At 40.7% G+C, this 20,256-nt stretch overlaps 1 protein-coding gene across 2 annotated transcripts in view; it reads left to right on the top strand.

Annotated features, from left to right (window-relative positions):
* The window catches only part of RTF1 (RTF1 homolog, Paf1/RNA polymerase II complex component), a 43,745-nt gene extending 23,704 nt beyond the window's left edge, over positions 1–20,041 (top strand). Inside the window, exons 6-19 of one of the 2 annotated variants that reach the window (XM_067557954.1) lie at positions 2,161–2,272; positions 3,914–4,049; positions 4,941–5,118; positions 6,350–6,432; positions 7,980–8,067; positions 8,167–8,274; positions 8,801–8,821; positions 8,963–9,040; positions 9,522–9,643; positions 12,094–12,151; positions 12,745–12,822; positions 14,018–14,113; positions 15,564–15,675; positions 17,201–20,041. In XM_067557954.1, coding sequence (XP_067414055.1) covers positions 2,161–2,272; positions 3,914–4,049; positions 4,941–5,118; positions 6,350–6,432; positions 7,980–8,067; positions 8,167–8,274; positions 8,801–8,821; positions 8,963–9,040; positions 9,522–9,643; positions 12,094–12,151; positions 12,745–12,822; positions 14,018–14,113; positions 15,564–15,675; positions 17,201–17,307 — 1,377 coding nt within the window. In that variant the 3' untranslated portion in view covers positions 17,308–20,041. The remainder of the gene's footprint in view (positions 1–2,160; positions 2,273–3,913; positions 4,050–4,940; positions 5,119–6,349; positions 6,433–7,979; positions 8,068–8,166; positions 8,275–8,800; positions 8,822–8,962; positions 9,041–9,521; positions 9,644–12,093; positions 12,152–12,744; positions 12,823–14,017; positions 14,114–15,563; positions 15,676–17,200) is intronic. The other variant, XM_067557955.1, reaches the window with a different exon arrangement.
* Positions 20,042–20,256: the final 215 nt, after the last annotated feature.

The following is a 20,256-nucleotide window of genomic DNA, read 5'->3' as shown; positions in this document are numbered from 1 at the left end:
GATGTACAGGCAACTCTTCACAAAACATATGCATTGAAGAAAAAATTATAGCTGTATTAGTTGTGTTACTATAATAAAGTTGCTTAACTGTTTTCATTATAAAGAGTTTTTTGTTGTTGTTGCTTATATCTTTGTCAAACTTTTACCTTTCAAGCTGAAACTTCCCACATTTGATCTATTGCTGGAAGTGAATATTTTAGGGGAGTTTGACCAAAAACAGTTCAACCATTTTTGAGCACAAAGATGTTTTAAAAAAAATGTTTTAAATAGCTCCTTAGTGCCTCTATGATGAAGAGCAGAAACCTAAAAGGTGATAGGGACATCAGCACATTTTCAACCTTCAGAATTTCCATAGTCTGGTGAAAATCTGTTTATAGATTGTCAAGTTATAAGGTCTTAAATGTACATTGTGAATATATTCAGACTTCTATACAAGAGTTCTCTCTGAAGAACGACCTCTCAATATTCTGATGAGTCTATTGAGATGAGTTTCTCGTTACACGTCCAAGTGCATATGGCAATGTTCTAGGAGGGCCAGAGGTAGGGCAATGCAGGAATGTGTTCATGTCATGAAAGACTATAAGTCACATCCACAAGGGTAAGAGTTAATTATGCATGAATACTTTGGCATTTCTTACCGTTTAAGTGCATTACCTTGCAACCTGAATACTCTTTCAATATAGCTTTTTGTGTGAAATTTAACTTACACAATTTTACTCTTCTAACAAATATAAAGAACAGAACCCACTTTGTCTAGATAGTCTTATCACCTACCTGGGAACATCTTGTGTGTGTCTACTTATGTGATAAATGTCAGAGCCATTTGATACATTTTTCTGCATCTTTAACTGGCTCACATGCATTCTGCCAACTATTCCATCTTTCCTAGGGGCTACCTTTTAAAATTCCAAATATTTGAACAACTTCAAACAGCTGCCACTTTTTTCAAAAAACAGTCTGCCAGAGAAATGAATTTTTTTGGTCTTTTGCCCTTGCAAAGAAATGTCACTGGTCTGAGGCGCAGGTCATGCAATATGCGGTCTTCCACCAATGACAGATTTTAAAGTCTGCTTTCTCATAACCCAGGAAGGCTAGAAATGGGAACTTTATACCACATTGAAAGGGAAGAGTCTGAGCTTTCTACTTGTGTTCTGTTGGAAAGTTCTGAGATCAGACTTTAAAGTGATGATAGTAGAGCTGCTTTAGGAAACTTCCAGATGCATCTAAAATTTTTAGTTGGTTTTTGGTCTTGATGTCTGTGCTGTGTTTGGGCCCATGGTACCAAGAGGGGGAAAAACAGTAACTCTTAAATCCTAAATCTTTTGTACTATAGTGGTTCCTGTAACACACATCATAAACAGACCACCCAGCTCATGGTGTGATAGCAAGGTTTTCTCTATGCTCGTCCAACAAAATCCTGCAAAATCTTTCAGGATTTATGCTGATAGAATCTTTCATACCACACTACCTGTTGTAGATAGAGGTGCTCAAAATGGAAAAACACTTATGAAAAATGACATCTTGAAATTATTTCCATCTTGCAGAGTTTGAAATGGAACAACAATTTGTTTTTTGAAGTTCTCTCTGAAATATTTTTTTGAAAAATATAAAACTTTTCCCATTGCCCTCTTTTTTCCTCTTTCCCTTTTGCCACTGAGTGCAATAAAGTGATGTCCAGGATTATTTACCTTGAATCTCCTGTTTTTCCTTTTCAAAACTTCTCTCACACTCAGTTAGTGGCAAAGTTAGTTTCATTTTTGCTTTTGCCACTCTGTATCTCTTCCAAAGTTGAAGAAGTTATGAAATTTAGTGAAAAAAGTGAAAACAAACTGTAGGCAACACTCAGTGGTAGAGAGAAATAAGGAAGGAAAAAATGAAGAAAAAGCAGGGGAGAAACAAAAAAATGAAACGTTGAGATTTCAGATATCAAAATCTTCAGTTTTGGCAAAAAGTTTTATTAAATCTCCTCTCCTCCCCCCCCCCCCCAAAAAAAAAACAAAAAACCCCCCAAAAAACCAAAAAAAACCCCAAAAATCTCATGTTTTGAATGAAAAATTTCAATCAGCTCTGATTCTAGAATAGAGAACTTTTAATTTTGTTCCTCATTTCAGTCTCTGAGCTGGGCTAGGTAGTGAGGTATTCTCTATGCACGCCTTTTAGGTGATGTCACACAACAAAGAGCGACGGTCAAAGCGGGATGAGAAACTGGACAAGAAATCTCAGGCCATGGAGGAACTGAAAGCAGAGAGAGAGAAAAGGAAGAATAGAACAGGTGAGTGTAAAAATGTGTTGCCAACCTGCAGAAAGGTAATTTGGAGTGTGTTACCTAAACATGTAACATGGCTATAGCAGATGATGCTTGAGCACTAGTCTGTATACTGATTCAAAAAACTCGGTTAAGTGGGTTGATTTGGTTTCTGAAACAAATGGTGGCCTTCTCACTCTCCATTTTCTCCCTGTTTACCCACAATTTCTGATGTGGGCAGAATTTGCCTAAATCTGCTTCTTCCTAGAGTTCTGCTTCCACCATTTAAGAGCCAGTACATTTTGTTCTTTAATGGCCTACTGAAGTGATTCTAAACACTGCAATATCTCTGGAAGGGTGTGGCTTTCAACTGAAAAAAAATCTTCAATACAGTTCATATAAATTTAGCCCACAGTCCTCAATCAAGCTTCCCCACCCACACTCCTCCACTAATGTGCTCCAACCTTGACCTTTGTTCACTCCTAGATTTTCTGTTTCCGTGTTCACTCTTTCCTTGGTTTGTTGTCTGAAATTGCCAACAAAGGTGGCAGTGATGGCTTGTGAGATGAGAGTGGACAAGGGAGCTCACTGAAGAGTGGACTGAAAATACAACTAATTTCACACAGTCCGTTGAATAGTGATCACATGGCAACATTTTGTTCCTTGAGATATGATTGAACTGGCCAGCTAAAGGTGAAAGATTCCATTACTGACCTCCTAAACCACCCAGACTCTGTTCATTTCTTAGTAATGTTTTGTCTGTGGCTACCTGTTTCTGTACACGTAAACAGAACATATTTTGTTCTTCACATCACATGCCCCAGACTTCTTGTTGCAGGCTACAGGTACAACACTATCTTCTGGCCTTCCTTGGTCCTTGGCTAGAATGGTTAAAAAAGTCTAATATCTTAGGGGTCTGTGCCTTTTCTTGCAAAAGCTGCTGTCATGAGCAGATAGTCTGGCAAGGTAGTGATAAGCTCAAGTATATATGTGTGAATCCTGTTTCCTTATCACGTTGCTGTTCTCCAGCTAGTGGGAAGGGTGTTTCAAATGACCTCAGCTGAGATTTAGGAAACTTCTGCTTACTCCTGTTTGTCTGTTTCAGAATAGTACACCTACGGTGACGTAAGTATAATTGCACGCTATTAGGGATGTAAAAATTAGTTTAAACAGATTTTTAAACACTCTAAAAATAGAACATTTTAAGCGGTTAAATGCTGGGGGGGGGCAGGGGAGCCCAGCTGCAGCTTGCCCCCCACACTGTGCTCCACACCTTCCCGTTGCTTGTGGGGAGCCAAGTCCAGCTGTGGCTCTCCCGTCCTCCCCCCAGCGCGGGGTAGCCGAGCCCAGCTGCGGCTTGCCTCCTCACCTTATGGGGAACCGAGCCCAGCTGTGGCTACCCCTGCACTGGGCTCTGCACTTCCCCACAGCTCTCACTGGCAGGGAGCCAGCTCAGCTGCTGCTCCCCTCCCCCGTTTAAATGGTAATCGGCTGTTTAAAACGTTTAAATTTTAAATATTTAACCTTTTACATCCCTACATGCTAGGCAGCTGTTTTCCAACTTGTGTGCACATAATTATCTAGCTATCCTGTCTTTTGCAACTGGGGAGTTCCATGTGCAAGGAGAAGCTTTCAGCAAAAATAAAGGTTCAATTTTTCCTTTTTCAGCTGAGTTGCTTGCAAAAAAACAGCCATTAAAAACTAGTGAAGTATACTCAGATGATGAAGAGGAAGAAGAGGATGATAAGTCTAGTGAGAAGAGTGATCGGACATCCAGATCATCCTCATCTGATGAGGAGGAAGAGTAAGTACTGAATACAGGTTACGGAAAACTGTTGGGGTGTGTGTGAGTGTGTGAGTGAGAGAAAATTAACAGAACTTAACAAAAAATACCTGTCTGATACTTGACCATGTTTTGGTTTAGGGGATTAAGTGGGGGCAAACTTGGTGCACCAGAAGTGGCTCTGCCTCTTGGCAATGTCATTTATGGGATTCTACATACAGCTAGATTTGGGATTTATTTGCATTCCCTCTTATAGTCCAGCTTCCCACCACTGGATCAGCAGCTAGGATTTAACGCTCTCCTGTGGCCCAAGTGTGTTCTTTGCTGTTGTCTTCAGTGATAGGAAGGTGAGGTAATTCTTGCTTGTTGGCACTAGAGTTTGCACTTGAACCTTGAGGTCTAAGCCAGTTGGGTAATGTTTGAAATTGCCCCAGTTGTGTTGAAAAATTGAAGCTACACACTTGCATTGTAAAAAATGTTGAATATAAGTGGACTAGTTGAGGAGCCTAGTAAAGATGGGAAAAGATCCTACGTCACTGTTCAAATTGTGCCCATGTTTGTAGTGCCTGAAATTTCCTACTATTGATTTGTGGTTTGGTGACCTTGGGCCAGGATTCAATTGGTCTGGCGACTAAAGTACTCGCACCCTGAAGAACATGGCCCATAGGTGAAGTGTAAGGGAAACTGCTAACCATTCTGTACCAGTCCTATGTATAGAGAGGGCTTTGGTCTCCAGAGCTTTTCATGGGCACCTTTCATGAGCACTAAATTCACATAAGCTACTCCCTTCGACCCTGACAAATTGAATCCCCTTACAGATGTTCTCATTGGTTAATATTTGCTGGTCCACACCTTTCTAAAGCCCCTTTAGTTGGTGTTAATAGATATAAATTCTTGCCTTTTTCAAACCAGAAAAGAAGAAATTCCTCCCAAATCCCAGCCAGTCTCCTTACCCGAAGAACTGAATCGGGTACGGTTATCGCGGCATAAGCTGGAGCGTTGGTGTCATATGCCCTTCTTTGCCAAGACAGTCACTGGCTGCTTTGTGCGCATCGGCATTGGGAACCACAACAGTAAACCTGTCTATCGGGTGAGTTTGTCTTCTAGGGATTTGATTCCCATTTGGTGGTACAGCAATATTCACAGCTACTGTTGTTTGGCTGGTTACAAGTATCCTTCATGTATTCGTTATGTAATGAAGGAGCCTCCTGCTATTAGAATAGTGGAGGAGGCTTGTATGAGAGGAGCAAGGTGGCCAAAGAGGGAGCTCCAGCTTACCAATTTCTAAATCAATGCGATAAATTGGTGCCATGCTAAAACAATATTGAAAACACAACTTAGTCTTCCGACCCTAATTGCTGCTGCTCTGCTTCTCTTTACTCGGTTTGAAAATTAGTGTTTGAGTTATTGCTGTGACCAAGTACAGACCAGTATGATCCTTGCTTCCTGTCATTTGTGGTCACGCCCGTAAATTCTTATTGCTTCGTCTGTTGAGAAATCAGAAAGAATACACTACTTTACCAGACATTTCCACTATGCCTGTGCTCTTCAGAAGAGAGGGTAATTGGGGAAACAGTGTCTTTCTTTGCTGCTCCAAAACTGGTATCAAGTTTGAGGACATTAGTAAAGGATTTAACACCAGCTGTGCTCTACAGTGAAGACAAGTCAGTGCTGTCAAACTGGCTTTCTGTATTGATGAGAAACAATTTAGATCCACTTTTATTTTTGTGCTATTGTGTAAAATAAAATCTGATTCATTCGAATACCCTTGGGGAGATAATTGAACCATTTCATTGCTGTTCATCACCGTGACTACATAATAGAATATGGCAGCATCCTCTGAAGCTCCAATCAAAAACTGGTGCTTCAAAGTGATTGTGCTTAATACATGGGGCAGTGCTGAAGGCGTATTTTATTTCCTCCCTATACCAGGTACAGCTATTTTACTGAGAACCATCATGGCTAATGGAAAATATAACAGGATATTTCGGAGTATACCCATCATGCTACTAGGGAAGAATTGAGACCATGTAAACTCCATACCTATTTCAGCTTGCTTCATAAACTGCCAGCTAGTTTATTTCAAGTAACCTACCACTGAAGGTGGAGAAAATACGTAATAGGAAGCAACTTGTACAATACCCCCTAACATAACAGGGAGAATTCCTTTTCATTGTAACTTTCTTTGCTCTAGATGATGATTTCTAGTTAGAATTATTAATCAGACTAATCTTCCTCTCTATTGGAGAGGACTTTGAAGTATGGGGAGTATTCAGAAAATGGCATGAACTTAGTCCTCACAATCTGTTTTTATGGTCTAGGTTGCTGAAATAACTGGTGTTGTAGAAACGGCAAAGGTTTACCAGCTTGGGGGTACCAGGACAAACAAAGGACTACAGTTACGGTAAGGTGACATAGTAATTATATCAGTGCGTTGCCCCTCTTACGGGATGTAATGCTTACTGTGTGGTATGGAGATGAGAGCCATAAAGCAGAGCGGTTCTGCCATCGCAACATGCTTGTTAGAACATTCTTCTCCTTTAAATAGGGAGGTGGTAAATAGCTCACAGTGGGCCTCCTCTCTTCCCTTGTGGTCTGAGAAACTCAGCTGGGGACTGCCAGAGTAGCTCTCTGTATATTCCTACTGTGCTATGTCAGCCTCTGAATTTTTTCTCGCTCACATTTCTCCATTGCCTCATGTGGAGACGATGAATCTTCCTATGGCAGAGGCAGACTAGGGACAGGCACGCAGTGCTGCTTAAACAGCAGATGGTGGATGGGTGGACATTACATCAAATCTCTCTCTCTCTGGTACCTATATGGACCCCATTAAAGATTGTGGTATGGTATCACATGACAATGTATTGATCTTTACAACATGCTGGTGAGGTGAGGAAATGAGACATCTGCTTTCTTAATTCTCCCAAATGTTTGGAGAATGCATATTAGTGCAGGTCTGCAATAACTTAATAAAGTCTAAGACTCTTTCAGAGAGTTTATTAATCATTCACAGTTCTAATGGTTGTTAATAGACTTTGCTGCCTTGTTTAAGGAGAGAAATCCTTGCTTTACGGGGATGTTTCACCAGGGCAACTAACTTTCTCAGCCAGTAGGGGTTGCCTGGCAATCCGAGCCACGTGAGATGCTCAGAAGAATAGAATGCTGACTGGCTGGTGGTTATAACTTCTGATGCTGTTTAGAAACTGAATGGAGTTTGATTCCTTCCCTGATCATTAAGGACAGTATAATTTAGTAGTATCGAATGTCACATTTCAGAATTAAGATAGTGGAGGAGAATCCTATTTATTAGTGAGTAGTGCCAGATGCTGTCAAGGTTTGGGGGAGAGATGGATGTTCTCGTGTTTTTGGCTGGAGCTAGTGCCACCATAAGATGGGTGAGATGCCTGGAAATTGTCAGCTTCATGCTCCTTAGAAACTGGCTACTAAGTAGTTATGGCCAGTCCCTCCATGCACCATTTGTGGCCCAGGTAGTCACTTAACCAGCTCAGCATAGGGAGAAACCAACACACATTGACCAAATGCCCTCTTAAGAAGGTTTCAGGACAGGAATCATTACAACAAACAGTTCACCTGGGCCCTGCTTCAGAGCTCCCAAACAAAGTCCACAAACCCAAGTCTGAGAATCAGGTTGCGCTTTTCTCCTGGTGCCTGAGAGAGAAACCGCCACCTACTGCAGCCTACCTGGCTTCTCCTCCTCTCAGCTTCCTGCTCCTGTGTTTTTTAAATAGCCCAGCGAATGTTGGGATGGAAGTCGACACTTAGGGAACAAATGAGCAGCTTTAATTATCCCTCAATTGACTAGAGTGCATTGAACCTTTGTCTTTGTTTGTATATGCGAGTCATTGCCCTGTATCCAGCTGATGGGCATGTTGCTGTATTGGTTGGCATATGGGTTTTCCTGATAACTTTTTTTTCTTCTTCTTGTTGTAGGCATGGCAGTGACCAGCGTGTGTTTCGTTTGGAGTTTGTCTCAAATCAGGAATTTACTGAAAGTGAGTTCATGAAGTGGAAGGAAGCGGTGAGTTTGCCAGAATTTTTTCTCTTTGCAGCAGCTCTCTGCCAGGGATATTCTGCTGAGTGGAGAATGATCTTGATTCCTTCTGCTTTTTGTATCTAGATGTTCTCTGCTGGGATGCAGCTGCCTACATTAGATGAGATAAACAAGAAGGAAGTGTCCATCAAAGAAGCCCTCAACTACAAATTTAATGACCAAGACATTGAGGAGGTAAACGAATTGACTGTACTTTGAGATGTGGCCCTGTAACTCAGGTCTCCTTGAGTGACACTAGGGCAATGCTCAGGGGGAGGAGGAACTCACAAGAGCAGAGCTCTACCACTTGCAAAGTAAAATGTTCTTGGTTTCATTGTGGTGGGGGTGAGAGGGAAAGGCACAAGTTACAAAATGGATTAAGTGGAGTAACTGAAAGAGATGGCAAGAATAGTTTGGGGTCTAATTGGGCCTGTTCTTTAGTGCCCACTCATACTTTATTATATCCTCTATGTGTTCTGCTTCCCATCTCAGACTTGTCCTGCAGTCTTGTAGAGAGTTCCTTCTTTTTGTTCCCCCGTCTCTGAGCAGAGTAACATAATAGAGACCCCAAAGTAGTTATTGGGATCACACTAACGTTGCCTTTTATCAAGTCATCAGCTCTTTATTAGCTTAGTAATTATTAAGTGTAATTTTTGGTGTCAGTCTGCTATAGGCCTATATAGACTAAAAGGTTGTAACTTGTTGGTTTCTATTTTGATAGAGTAATGAATGGAGAGATCAGGTACAGCTTGAAAAAGAAGTTCTGTGGCAGTAAATATTATCTTATGTTTAATGGGACCAGTTGGTCTGTCACTTGTAGGTCCAGGTTTTATAAAATGAACATATTGTTATAACCTCTCTTCTGTTCTGCTTCCTGTGAAAGATTGTGAAAGAGAAAGAGAGGTTCCGGAAAGCTCCTCCCAACTATGCCATGAAGAAAACTCAGCTACTAAAGGAGAAGGTAAGAGATGGTACTTGCCTACTTAGTGCAAAGCTCTTTTGATTTGAAGAATCAAAGCTTATCTGGAAGCTAGTGATAACCAAAGCACCATGTACTCTCTCTGTTGGTGAGAGAGAAGCTTATGAGTTTTGGCTTTCTGAAAAGATTTCTGATCACTGCCACCAGGTGGCATAAAAGATTATGGTTGTATTGTATATCTCATTGAATGAGGAGGCTGGTTTAAACTCCTATTGCATTAACTAAACTAAAATTCATAATTGCAGTAATAATCAGTCTTTTCCTCTACTAGTCATAGGAAAGATAAGTTCTAATCAAAGCTATAGCAGCTTTCTATACAGGAATGAAAAATTAGCTTCTCTTATATTATCAGTAGAAGTAAGAACACAATTGAAGTAGAACAGGCTAGATGACTCTAGGTATATCCTTAATGTCTGGTTCTGTGGTGGAGAATTATGCCTAACAAATTATCGTTTGGTTGAAGGCTATGGCAGAGGATTTGGGGGATCAGGACAAGGCAAAACAGATTCAAGATCAGCTTAATGAACTGGAAGAGAGAGCAGAGGCCCTGGACCGCCAGCGGACAAAAAACATTTCTGCAATCAGGTAGGTACCTTAAGTTGGTAATTGTTCCCGCAAATCACATCAGTAAAAATGCAAAAGAGGAAGAGAAACCAATAAAATAACACTTAGAGCTACTTGCAAGTTCTGGCTCGTCTTTCCTGTATACATTATGAACTGAATTCCTTGATTGCTAATTATATTACATATCCTTTGCTGTTTTTCTCCATCTGATCATATGTACCAGAATCAGTTTCCTGTTGTCAAAAATGAAACCTTTCTTCCTAACCACCTCAAATAAAGAGCTGTATGCCAAAAAATGATAGCCAGTGAGAGCAGTCACTTAAATAAAATGACTATAAAATAATCACAAGCATATAGGAAAAAATTAGAAAGGCCACGGCATAAAATGAGATTAAACTAGTTAGGGACGTCAAGGGTACCATGAAAACGTTTTACAAATACATTAGAAGCAAGAGGATGATGAAGAACCAAGTAGGCCCGTTATTCAGTGAGGAGGGAAGGACAATAACTGAAAATAGCCAAAGTGTTAAATGCCTTGTTTGTTTTCACCAAAAAGGTTCGCAGCGATTGGGCACCTAATATAGTGAATATCTGTGTAAATAGGGTAGGATCTGAGGCTAAAATAGGGAAAGAACAAGAATTACTCAGTACTGGCCTACACTACAAACTTATGTCCGTATAACTGCATTGCACAGGGGTGTGGGAAATCCACATCCCTGAGTGACATACCAACCTAACCCCCTCCCTACCCACCCAGTGTAGACCGTGCTATGTCGATGGGAGGCCTTTTTCCATCAACATAACTACCGCCTTTTGGTTAGGTGGAATACTTGTGCTGATGGGAGGAGCTCTCCTGTTGGCTTAGGTAGTGACTTCATTAATTGCTACAGTGGTGCAGTTGCAAATGCAGACAAGCCCTTAGACAAGTTACATGTCTTCAAGTCAGCAGGACCTGACTAAATACGTCCTAGAATACTTAAACTGGCTGAAGAGATCTCTGAGAACTTTTGGAGGATGGGAGAGATCCCAGAGGACTAGAAAAAGGTACTATATTTGCCCATCTATAAAAAGGGGAAAAAAGGATAACCCAGGGAATTATAGACCAGTCAGCTTAACTTCAGTATCTGGAAAGATAATAGAGCAAATAATCAAACAATCTGCTTGTTAGTGCCTAGAAGGTAAGGTGATAAGAAGCAGCCAGTTTGGATTTGTCAAGAACAAATCATGTCAAACCAACCTAATACCTTACTTGGACAGGGTAAGAAGCCTTGTGGATAGGGGGAAGCAGCAGATGTGATATATCTTGACTTCAGTAAGGCTCTTGATACCATCTCAGATCACCTCATAAGCGAACTAGGGAAGTATAGCCTAGACACATCTACTATCGGGTGCACAAGTAATTGGAAAACTGTACTCGGAGTAATTACCAGTCAAGCTGGAAGGTCATGTTGTAGGGATCTGTCCTGGGTCCAGTTCTGTTCAGTAACATAATAAATAATTTGGATAATGACATAGAGAGTATACTTATAAAGCCTGTGGATGATACAAAGCTGGAAAGGGTTACAAGTGCTTTGGAGGACATGATTAGAATTCAAAATGATCTTGACAAATTGGAGAAATGGTCTGAAACAAATAGGATGACATTCAATAAGGACAAAGCACTACACTTAGAAAGAAAAAAAAATGGGACATGACTGTGTAGGAAGGAGTACTGCAGAAAATGATTTGGGGCTTATAGTGGATCACAAACTAAGTACAAGTCAACAGTGTAATAGTATTGTAAAAAGAGAACATTGTTCTGAGATGTATTAGCGGGAGTAGGACACTAGAAGTAATTCTTCCACTCTGCTCAGCACTAATAAATAAGGCCTCAGGTGGAGTACATTGTCCAGTTCTGTGCACCACACCTTGGGGAAGATTTGGACAAATTGGAGAAAGTGTAGAGGAGAGCAATAAAAATGATGAAATGTCTAGAAAACATGACCTATGAAGAAAGACTGAAAACACTGGGTTTGTTTAATCTGGGGAAGAAAAGACTGAGGGGGGACATAAAAGTCTTCAAGTATGTAAAAGGTGGTTATAAAAAGGAGGGGATTTTTCTTCTCATGCACGGAGGACAGGACAAGAAGTAACCATTTTAAATTGCAACGAGAGATTTAGGTTAGACATTAGGAAAAACTTCCTAACTCTCTGGGCAGTTAAGTACTGGAACAAATTACCTAGGGAGGCTGTGGAATCTGTCATTGGAGATTTTTAAGAACAAGTTAGACAAACACCGATCAGGGGTGGTCTAGATTAATACTTAATCCTGCCTCTGTGAAGGGGTACACGACTAGATGACCTATGGAGGTCCCTTCCAGTCCTGTGTTTCTATGATTTCCTGCATTTGGGTAGCGTGCACTAAATAACAGTGTTACTGTACTCTGTCTTCTCTCCTCTCCTCTCCCCTACCCTCCCTTTCTTTTTTGCAGTTACATCAACCAGAGAAATCGAGAATGGAACATTGTGGAGTCCGAGAAGGCTCTAGTGGTAAGGAATGTTGCAGCAATACTTGGGCTACAAGAAACAAAAGAATTTGCAAGGGAGTGGTGGGTAGCTAAGTATGTGGTGAGGTTTACCACATTTTATTTTATCCTACAAGATGTTCTTTTTTTATAAAAAGAACTTTGCAAAATGGCATTATGAAGGAAGTGCTTGCCCATCCCATGACCAGCCCCATTCTCAAGAGGTTTCCATGGTGTTTGTAATATCAGCATGTTGGGTGTTGGATGAGTCAGGAGCCAGAAATCAGACTCTTTAAGAAGATAATGGAGGGAAATTCTACTCTGCTTTATAGTGCTTTTCATTCAAGAGACTTAAGTATTATAACAAACACTAAGTAAGCCTCACAACATCCCTGAGAGGTATGCATGTGTTCTCTCCACTTTGTCTTTCAGGGAGTTGAGTGATTTGAGTGTAAAATTTGTGGATATGAACTAATCTCTAGTAGAAGTTATTGGTGGTGCTTGTCCTCTTTCTGACCATGTTGCTGCAGATGGCTACAGTGTCTGTGGGGGGGTTGGCAAAGGCAAGACAGGTGAAAGTAATTGGTTATGTAAGACGGTTCATTGCCTCTTTTGCAGGCTGAAAGTCACAATATGAAAAACCAGCAAATGGACCCCTTTACTAGGCGGCAGTGCAAGCCCACGATAGTCTCCAATGTAAGTATTACACTGAGATCAGTCCAAGGCAAATGGAGGATGTTAGGGAGCAGCACAGACTGTCCCTGTGCGGAATAGAAAGGAAAAGAATAAATATACTGTAGTGGCATAGTCAGGAAGGAATATTGGGAACAGTTGTCCATGTATAATGGTGATACATACTTGGACCAGGATCGGTACAAGGAAAAGGTGTTAGCCCATTATTCATAACAAAGTGTATTCCAGATTTAGTGATCTGGGCATGTGCATGGAGGGGGGGAGAGATGATAGTGCTTTGGAACTCATTAGTGAATTCTTATAGGACAGCTTTGGGACAGCAACCTGCTCTATGTTGGTGGAGCTGTAAGTCCCACTGTGGAACGTAATATGTTTTAATGCTTAAAACAGTCAGTTGAGTGCATAGTTTCCTAAAACATCGGGAACGGGGGAGACATAGGACACTGTGGACTGCAAAGCAGTGACTCTGAAAAGGATTTAGGGGTCATAGTGTGAACAAGCAACTCAACGTGACTTTTGTCCTTTTTTTGCCATAATATTGCACCATAATGTGCTCCTTGTATAAATGGTAATAGGTGTAGGGAGGTGGTTTACTCTCTATACCACATTGAAATACTGCATATAGTTCGGGAGTCCACCCTTTAAAAAAGAGGTTGAAAAGTTGGTGAGAGTGCAGAGAAGAGGCACAAAAATTATTGGAAGATTGGAGAAGATGCATTACAGTAAGAGACTTACCTCTCAATCCTTTTTGATAAGTTTGACTTGATTACAAGTACCTTTTTGGGGAGAAAATACCCCATACTAAAGGGCTCTTTAATGTACAGGAGACAGGCATAAGAAGACCCAGTAGCTGGAAGCTGAAGCCAGAAAAATTCAAATATGAAATTAGGCACTTTTTCTTTTAAGCAGTGAGGGTCATTTACCATTGGAATAAACCACAAGGGGATGTGGTAGATTTTCCCTCTCTTGGTGTCTTCAAATCAAGACTGGGTGCTTTCCTGGAAGTTATGCTTTCACCAAACACAAATTATTGGTCTCAATACAGTGGTATCTGTGTGATACATAGGCAGTGATCTAATGGTCTATTCTGGCCTTAAACTCTCTGAATCTGGGTATTCTGAGTTTTCACATCAAAGCGCAGATCTCACATGGGTTTTACTAAGGAGATACAGTTCCTCACTTTCTCTTTTGCTCACAGTCCAGGGATCCTGCTGTCCAAGCTGCTATCCTCGCCCAACTAAATGCAAAATATGGATCTGGTGCATTACCGGATGCTCCAAAAGACATGGGCAAGGCAAGTACTGCATCCTTCCCCTGCAGTGTTCTTTCACTTTTTATTTAGAATCCTGCAGTTTAATTTTAAGGTATTCCTATTTATTATTTGTATGATCATAGTGCCTTGGAGCCCCAGTCATGGACCAGGAGCCCATTGTGTTGTACAAAGACAGTCCCTATGGTCAATCTAGAAATGTGTGTATTGTAGAAGAGGCATACCTTGACCTGTGTCAGTCATGGGTATAGAGAAGTGTTGTATTAATAGATGAAATATATGGGCCCAAAGACTTAAAGGTGTTAACATGACCCTGTTACTGTCCAGTATTAAACAGTGTTAAACACGGTTTGAGGTTTGGTGTACAGAGACCTAAGTGTCTGCTTAGTACCAAGGTGCAAACACCATTAAACGACTTTTAACCTTTTATTAAAAATACAGAAAAAAAGAAAGCATTTGAAATTTTTAAAGCATTAAGTAAGGTTTTCATTTTAACAACTTTCCTTGTGCCCTTTTGCTGAACAACATTTTCAAAAGGAAACACCTCCACTCCCTCCAACTGGCAGTCTGTTGCATGGTATTAAAGATGCTAATAACTGACCTTTTAGAAGAAAGAAGAGAAGTTAGTTAAGCTGCTTTTATTTGCCTTTTGGTTACAGCAGTGTTGCAAAATACAGTCTTGGCCAGCTAAACCAGACTTTTATTAGACAGAAGGAAAAAGGAGAGGGATAGAAAAGAGAAGAAATAAAGTGGGGGAGGAAAAGGAGACACAAGGGGGCAAGGGAGACAGTGTCACATACCAGGTGGTGGTTGGCATGCAGCTGGGGCAGGTGGAGATGGTGATGTGATTTTGGGTTGCCCCCTCTCCTCCACCCTCCCACTCTGGTCAGGATATATTTGCAGGATTAGGATGATGAAGGCCTAAGAATTATGCGGCCCATCTCAAGGTCCGGGAGTGGCAACCCTGATGGTGAAGCTCACTCTTTCCTGTTCTCCACTCTTTTAGCCAGCATCCACATTTGTCCTTCAATTGTTTTTCCTCAAGGTCTTTTTCTTTTAAGACCCCAAAAGGGAGTGGTGGTGCAATACCTAAACCGTCATTATTTTGTTCACCAATTATATTTTCAACATACCAATTTTGGTTCATTGATTTTCAGTCCCATACTTTTCTTGTTTACTAATGATCTTAACACAGTCCTTGAATTCTATCAGCAGGCCTTTGTTTCGAATAAATCCATCTGTCTCTGTTTTGGACCTCTTATCTAGGTTTGTTACAGGCTATTGTGATATTTTATCTATTTTTCACTACCTTTTTACAATTAAGCTCATCCTTAAGGTAAATTGTAGCCTCTGTTACAACAGAAGGGCCAGACTGAACATGTTGGTGGCTAATAAAACTTTCTCACCTCTGGCTTTGAGTCTACCTTGTTTGATTTGTGCTGCTGTTATTTCTGAAACTTTGTTTAAATTTCAGGGTCAGGGGAAGGACAAAGACATGAACTCTAAATCAGCTAGTGATCTCTCAGAAGACCTGTTCAAAGTGCATGACTTTGATGTGAAGATTGATCTCCAGGTACCCAGCTCAGGTGGGTGTTTCTTATGTAGGTGCAGGAAGGTGATTTTTTCCAGTTTTGCTAGATTACAGAAGTATGTGAGGCTGCCAGTCTAGTTGGGAGTCGACTGCTATCTGGACCACCAGCAGACTTGGGAATGGGACTTGCAGGCTTTGTACTGTAGTTCTGGCAAGTACCTTTAAGAGAAGGTGCTGTACCCCAGGAATGTGTGTGATGTTGCTTTGAGATCAATGTTGCTAGTAAAAGTCTTGGGGCACCAGGACAGTAGCCTAATGAGGTGAGGAGAAAAGGTGTAAATTGTAGCAGTGAACTTGCGGCAGTCCAGCTCAAAAACCTCTCTACGTAGTCTTTATGATGGTGTTTTTTGTTTATGCAGTGCCAGCACTGGGCTTAAGACACATAGGAAGACAAGGCCCCTGTCCCAAAGAGCTTGCAATCTAAACAGACAACTTTATAAATGTAGGGAGTTGGTGGGTATGTAACCTAATGTGCCTAATGAAGATTAACTTGCATCAAGTTGCTGGGAGGACTAGAGCGAACAGGCCTCTTGGAAGAGGACCCTGGGGCTGATACGACATGGCAATTCCTCTGTTCCGAAGTAGTAGTTTCAGGAGGGAAATGAAGGATAAGTCCTGGCAGAACAGGTCAAGAAGGGCCTTCTAGGCATACGGGGTGGTGTGGAAGAAGGTAGAAAGACCAGAGTTGAAGGACACAAAAGGGGGTAGTGGGAGTGAAGGGCGTGGGAGGAATGAAGTGAGGAAGGGAGGCAAATCCAGAAAGAGGACCTGAAAGATAGATGGGGCAGTGTATGCCAGTGCACAGAGATTAAATCTAAAGTAAGAGTGGATGACAAGTTGGGATTTTCCAAAATGCATCAAATTTTTCTGCCGAGAGAGAACCAGTGTAGGTATTTAAGTGTGACTGGATGTTCTCAGAGCAGATAGATTCTTCTTGAAGCTGCATTTTGACATCAGTGTGTCGGATGGATTGAGGGAGAATCAGATGGGAGTTGGAGAGGTCAGAGAGAGGGAGGCTGCACTAGTTAATGCAAAAAAACCCAAACCAACCAAACTTCCTTTTATTATGGAAGTAAAAAAAATATTGCATAGAAAACTTGACTGGTTTCATCCCTTTGTGAGGTCTGTCCTGTGCATTTGCTATGCTCATGTAACAAATGCCCTTCGTTGTCAGAACACTGCAATGCAGCATGTGCAACAGCAACGTTAGTAATTTCAGAGTAGTTTCTTCTGGAAATGGAAGAGAGCAAGTTTGAGGTACAAAGTCAAAACTGAATGTACTCGTCTTGAAATTAAAAACAAGTGATTGGAAATGCCCTTAGTTCAATGTACTAGTATTTCAATTAATGTTTTTAGCAGAGAAGCTAAGCATACTTCCAAGATGAAGTTATCACACAGAAGCTTAGTTTATTTTGTGGTAAGGAAGGCTGGAATCTATTCTCTCCTACAGTTACCACCAACCAAAAGAATTTCCACTTTCATGTATTCTAGCGCTGACTTTCTGTTATTCCCCCAAACAGAGTCTAAGACGCTGGCCATAACCTCTAAAGCTCCACCAGCAAAAGATGGCGCCCCTCGGCGATCACTGAACCTGGAGGACTACAAGAAAAGGCGGGGGCTTATTTGAGCATACCCACTCCGCTGCTTCTGATCCTGCATGCTCCATGATGATGTCCCAACTTCTCTTCTTCCTCCCTTTTCTGTTTCCCTTCTGGGTTGGAGCAGCAATGGAGCTGGGAAGAGACTCTTTAAAACTGCCAGTCATCTGTAACATAAATCATTTGACTATTTACTGTATAGACCTCCCTTCTCGCCCTATCCTCCTGCCCCTTCACAAATGTGGATCTGTGCTATTTGGGATTCTCCCACTTCTTTTAGTTTGTTTTTTTTATTTTTTGTTTTTATTGTTGATGCAGCTCGTTGGTCTACTCTAAGTGTTCAGTATTAGCCTCAAGTTGGGATTTCTGTAGGGATCTCTTTGGTGGTGGCAGCGTCGGCACTTGGTGATCTCTCATTACATACCACCACAGGCATGGCGAGTAAACGTTGGCACAAGACCTTTGTGGCTTGAAGGTCATCTGCACTTTCTTCCTCCTCTTCTTCCTCCTCCTAGTTCTGGAGAAAGGAATCTTCAAAAACTGGCTTAGGTTCAAAGTGTAAATTTTTTGGGGGGGAGGGTTGCGTGACTTTTTTTCAGGTGTTTTTTATCATTTTTTAAGCTGCAGTACTATTTGTATCCGTCTGTCACGTTTCTTTACGGCTGTTTTGAATTTCTACCAGCTGTACTTGCGCATCTGAAATTGCAAGAAAGAAACTCATTAAATGTGATTCTTCTTACTAAACAGGCCTGGCTGATATAGCTGTGTAACTTCACATTCCCCTTTTTAGTCACACATGCTTGTGGAGAGCCCCACACACAGCTCTTCCGTGAGACTCGTGCTCTGTAGATCTGTAGTGCATCTTGAGTCTCCTGCGCTAACTGAATGAAGTAGCTCCTTCTGGGATGCCCCTGGGCACTCATTAGGTGGACTCCTATATTTCTTCTACAAATCCAACTAATCATCCAGCGTCCCATATTTCTCATGTCACCTCGTCTTTACTGGGCTTCAACTTGTTTGTTGTTTTTGCTTTGTGAGCAATTCTAAACTTGGCTTTAAAAAAATCAGTTCATGTTGTGTGGAAGGGGAAGGACAAAGTAGAAACTGTACTGAAAATGTACGAGGGCAGTGGTGGAATATTTTCTATATATGACTGGTACAGGTGCAGTAAAACACAGGCATAAGGATTGTATGGCTTTATGGAATGTTTGACTAGAAACAAGATGACTGCTTGATAATCACTCAGGTGTAAAAATCCAAGTGTAAATATAAGTGACATTTAACAAAGAGCTTTTCCAAACAATACAGCTGAATATACTGAACTAAGAACTAAATTAAAAAAGCATTAGAGGTCTGACAGTTCAGGGGCCCTGATTGAGTTAAGCACCGAAGCATGAAGTTAGGTGCTGAACAAATAGGGATGGTTTCCTAATTTGGGGCTTGAAGGAAGAAAAGTCCTGACACTTCCTGGAGTGTCCTAGCATTATTATTTGTCTAAGAGCCCCACATGGTGGTTATATCTAAACCTGAGTCTGATTTACTTGTTGGATCCTTAATGAAACTTTAATCTAGCTCTTATTTTCATTTCCTTTTGTTAATTTTTTTAACAGTAGTTTTAAAGACATGTCATGTAATTGTGTGAAAATTGATATAATGAACAGTGTATAAAAAAAATTCCACCTCTGAAGCAGCTCTTATTTGCTGTGTAAACAAATTGTGGACTTTTTAATAGCTTATTTACTAGATAGTCCCTAGCTTTGGAATTTCTTTGTGGACTATTGTGTAAATATGTAATCATAGACTCTTTCCTTGATTGTCTGTCTGTTGCAACTTCTCTGGAGCTGTTGTGGGCTCTCATTTACATATGTCCTTTTGACATTTTTTAAAAAGTGGATTTATGGAACCTGCTGTTGTAGCTTCATAGGAGACATCATGATCCACTGTATAGATATGCGTTTGGTATCATTTTGGTTTTGCAGCAACTACAATGATGTTACAGATGTGTAATAAAAAAAACTTTATTTGCAGTAGACAGTTTCCCAAATATCAAAATGTCTGAGGCTTTACAAAAGTATAACTGCAAAATTGTGCAATGCAAAACTTGAATTGCCTACAAAAATTACTAACAACTATTATGCGGTAAAATGATTGCAGAGAAGCTTCTTAACTCATAAATTCTTTTTTACATGCTTTCACTTGATCTGCTGTTTCACCCAGAGTAAATTTATACAACTGAATTACAAACTAAGATATAGGCTTTGTAATAAAAACACTGATGAGATCCTCATAGTGTTGTAAATAGTACATTTGCTTTGTTTTCCCATCTTGATTAATGGAGTTTATCAAATTAAAAAGAGAGGTGCGCACAGTGAATTTAGTGTGCAGACCTTGTAAGGTGGCTATGTCCTGAGCATCCCCAGTTACCAGCTATCACTTGCCATTTTCTGGAAGTTGCAATGGTTTCTGCTGAAATACTTTCTAACAGAGGCAATAGCCATGGAGTCACTGTATGCAAACCACTCTCTGTGTTGAGAATAATGCATCAAGGGAGTCCCTTTCTTGAATAGCTACAGAACTAATTGTGTATGAAGGTGTAATCTTATTTTTGCTTTTTTTTTTAAGTGCATGTAAAGGTGAGTGACACCTCCCGCTCATTGGGGAGGGATGGGTTTATTTGTTTTTGTTTCACTGGTGTCCTAGCAGAGTTCATTACAAATGTACAGACTTCTATAAATAAACTTGATTGGTTGGTTTAATAAGGTTGATCATGTTTTATCCCTTGATATGAGGCACTCAGATCTCTACATGCTTGGAAACCTGTGTTTTCTCCACGGCCTTATGCATTTTTATCTGTAACAGGCCTTGAAATGGTTAAAAAGCCCAGTATGGTAAAATACTTATTGAAAAGTGCTGCTGTTACTAATAGGGAAAAGAACTGATTGATTTCGGAGTAGCTCTCTCTTTCTGAGTACAAGAAA

The sequence above is a fragment of the Emydura macquarii genome, unplaced genomic scaffold (genome assembly GCF_026122565.2).
Source record: "Emydura macquarii macquarii isolate MOO-44397 ecotype Brisbane River unplaced genomic scaffold, CSIRO-AGI_Emac_v2 contig_1876, whole genome shotgun sequence".
Lineage (NCBI taxonomy): Eukaryota > Metazoa > Chordata > Testudines > Chelidae > Emydura > Emydura macquarii.
This window is presented reverse-complemented; position numbering and strand designations above follow the sequence as displayed.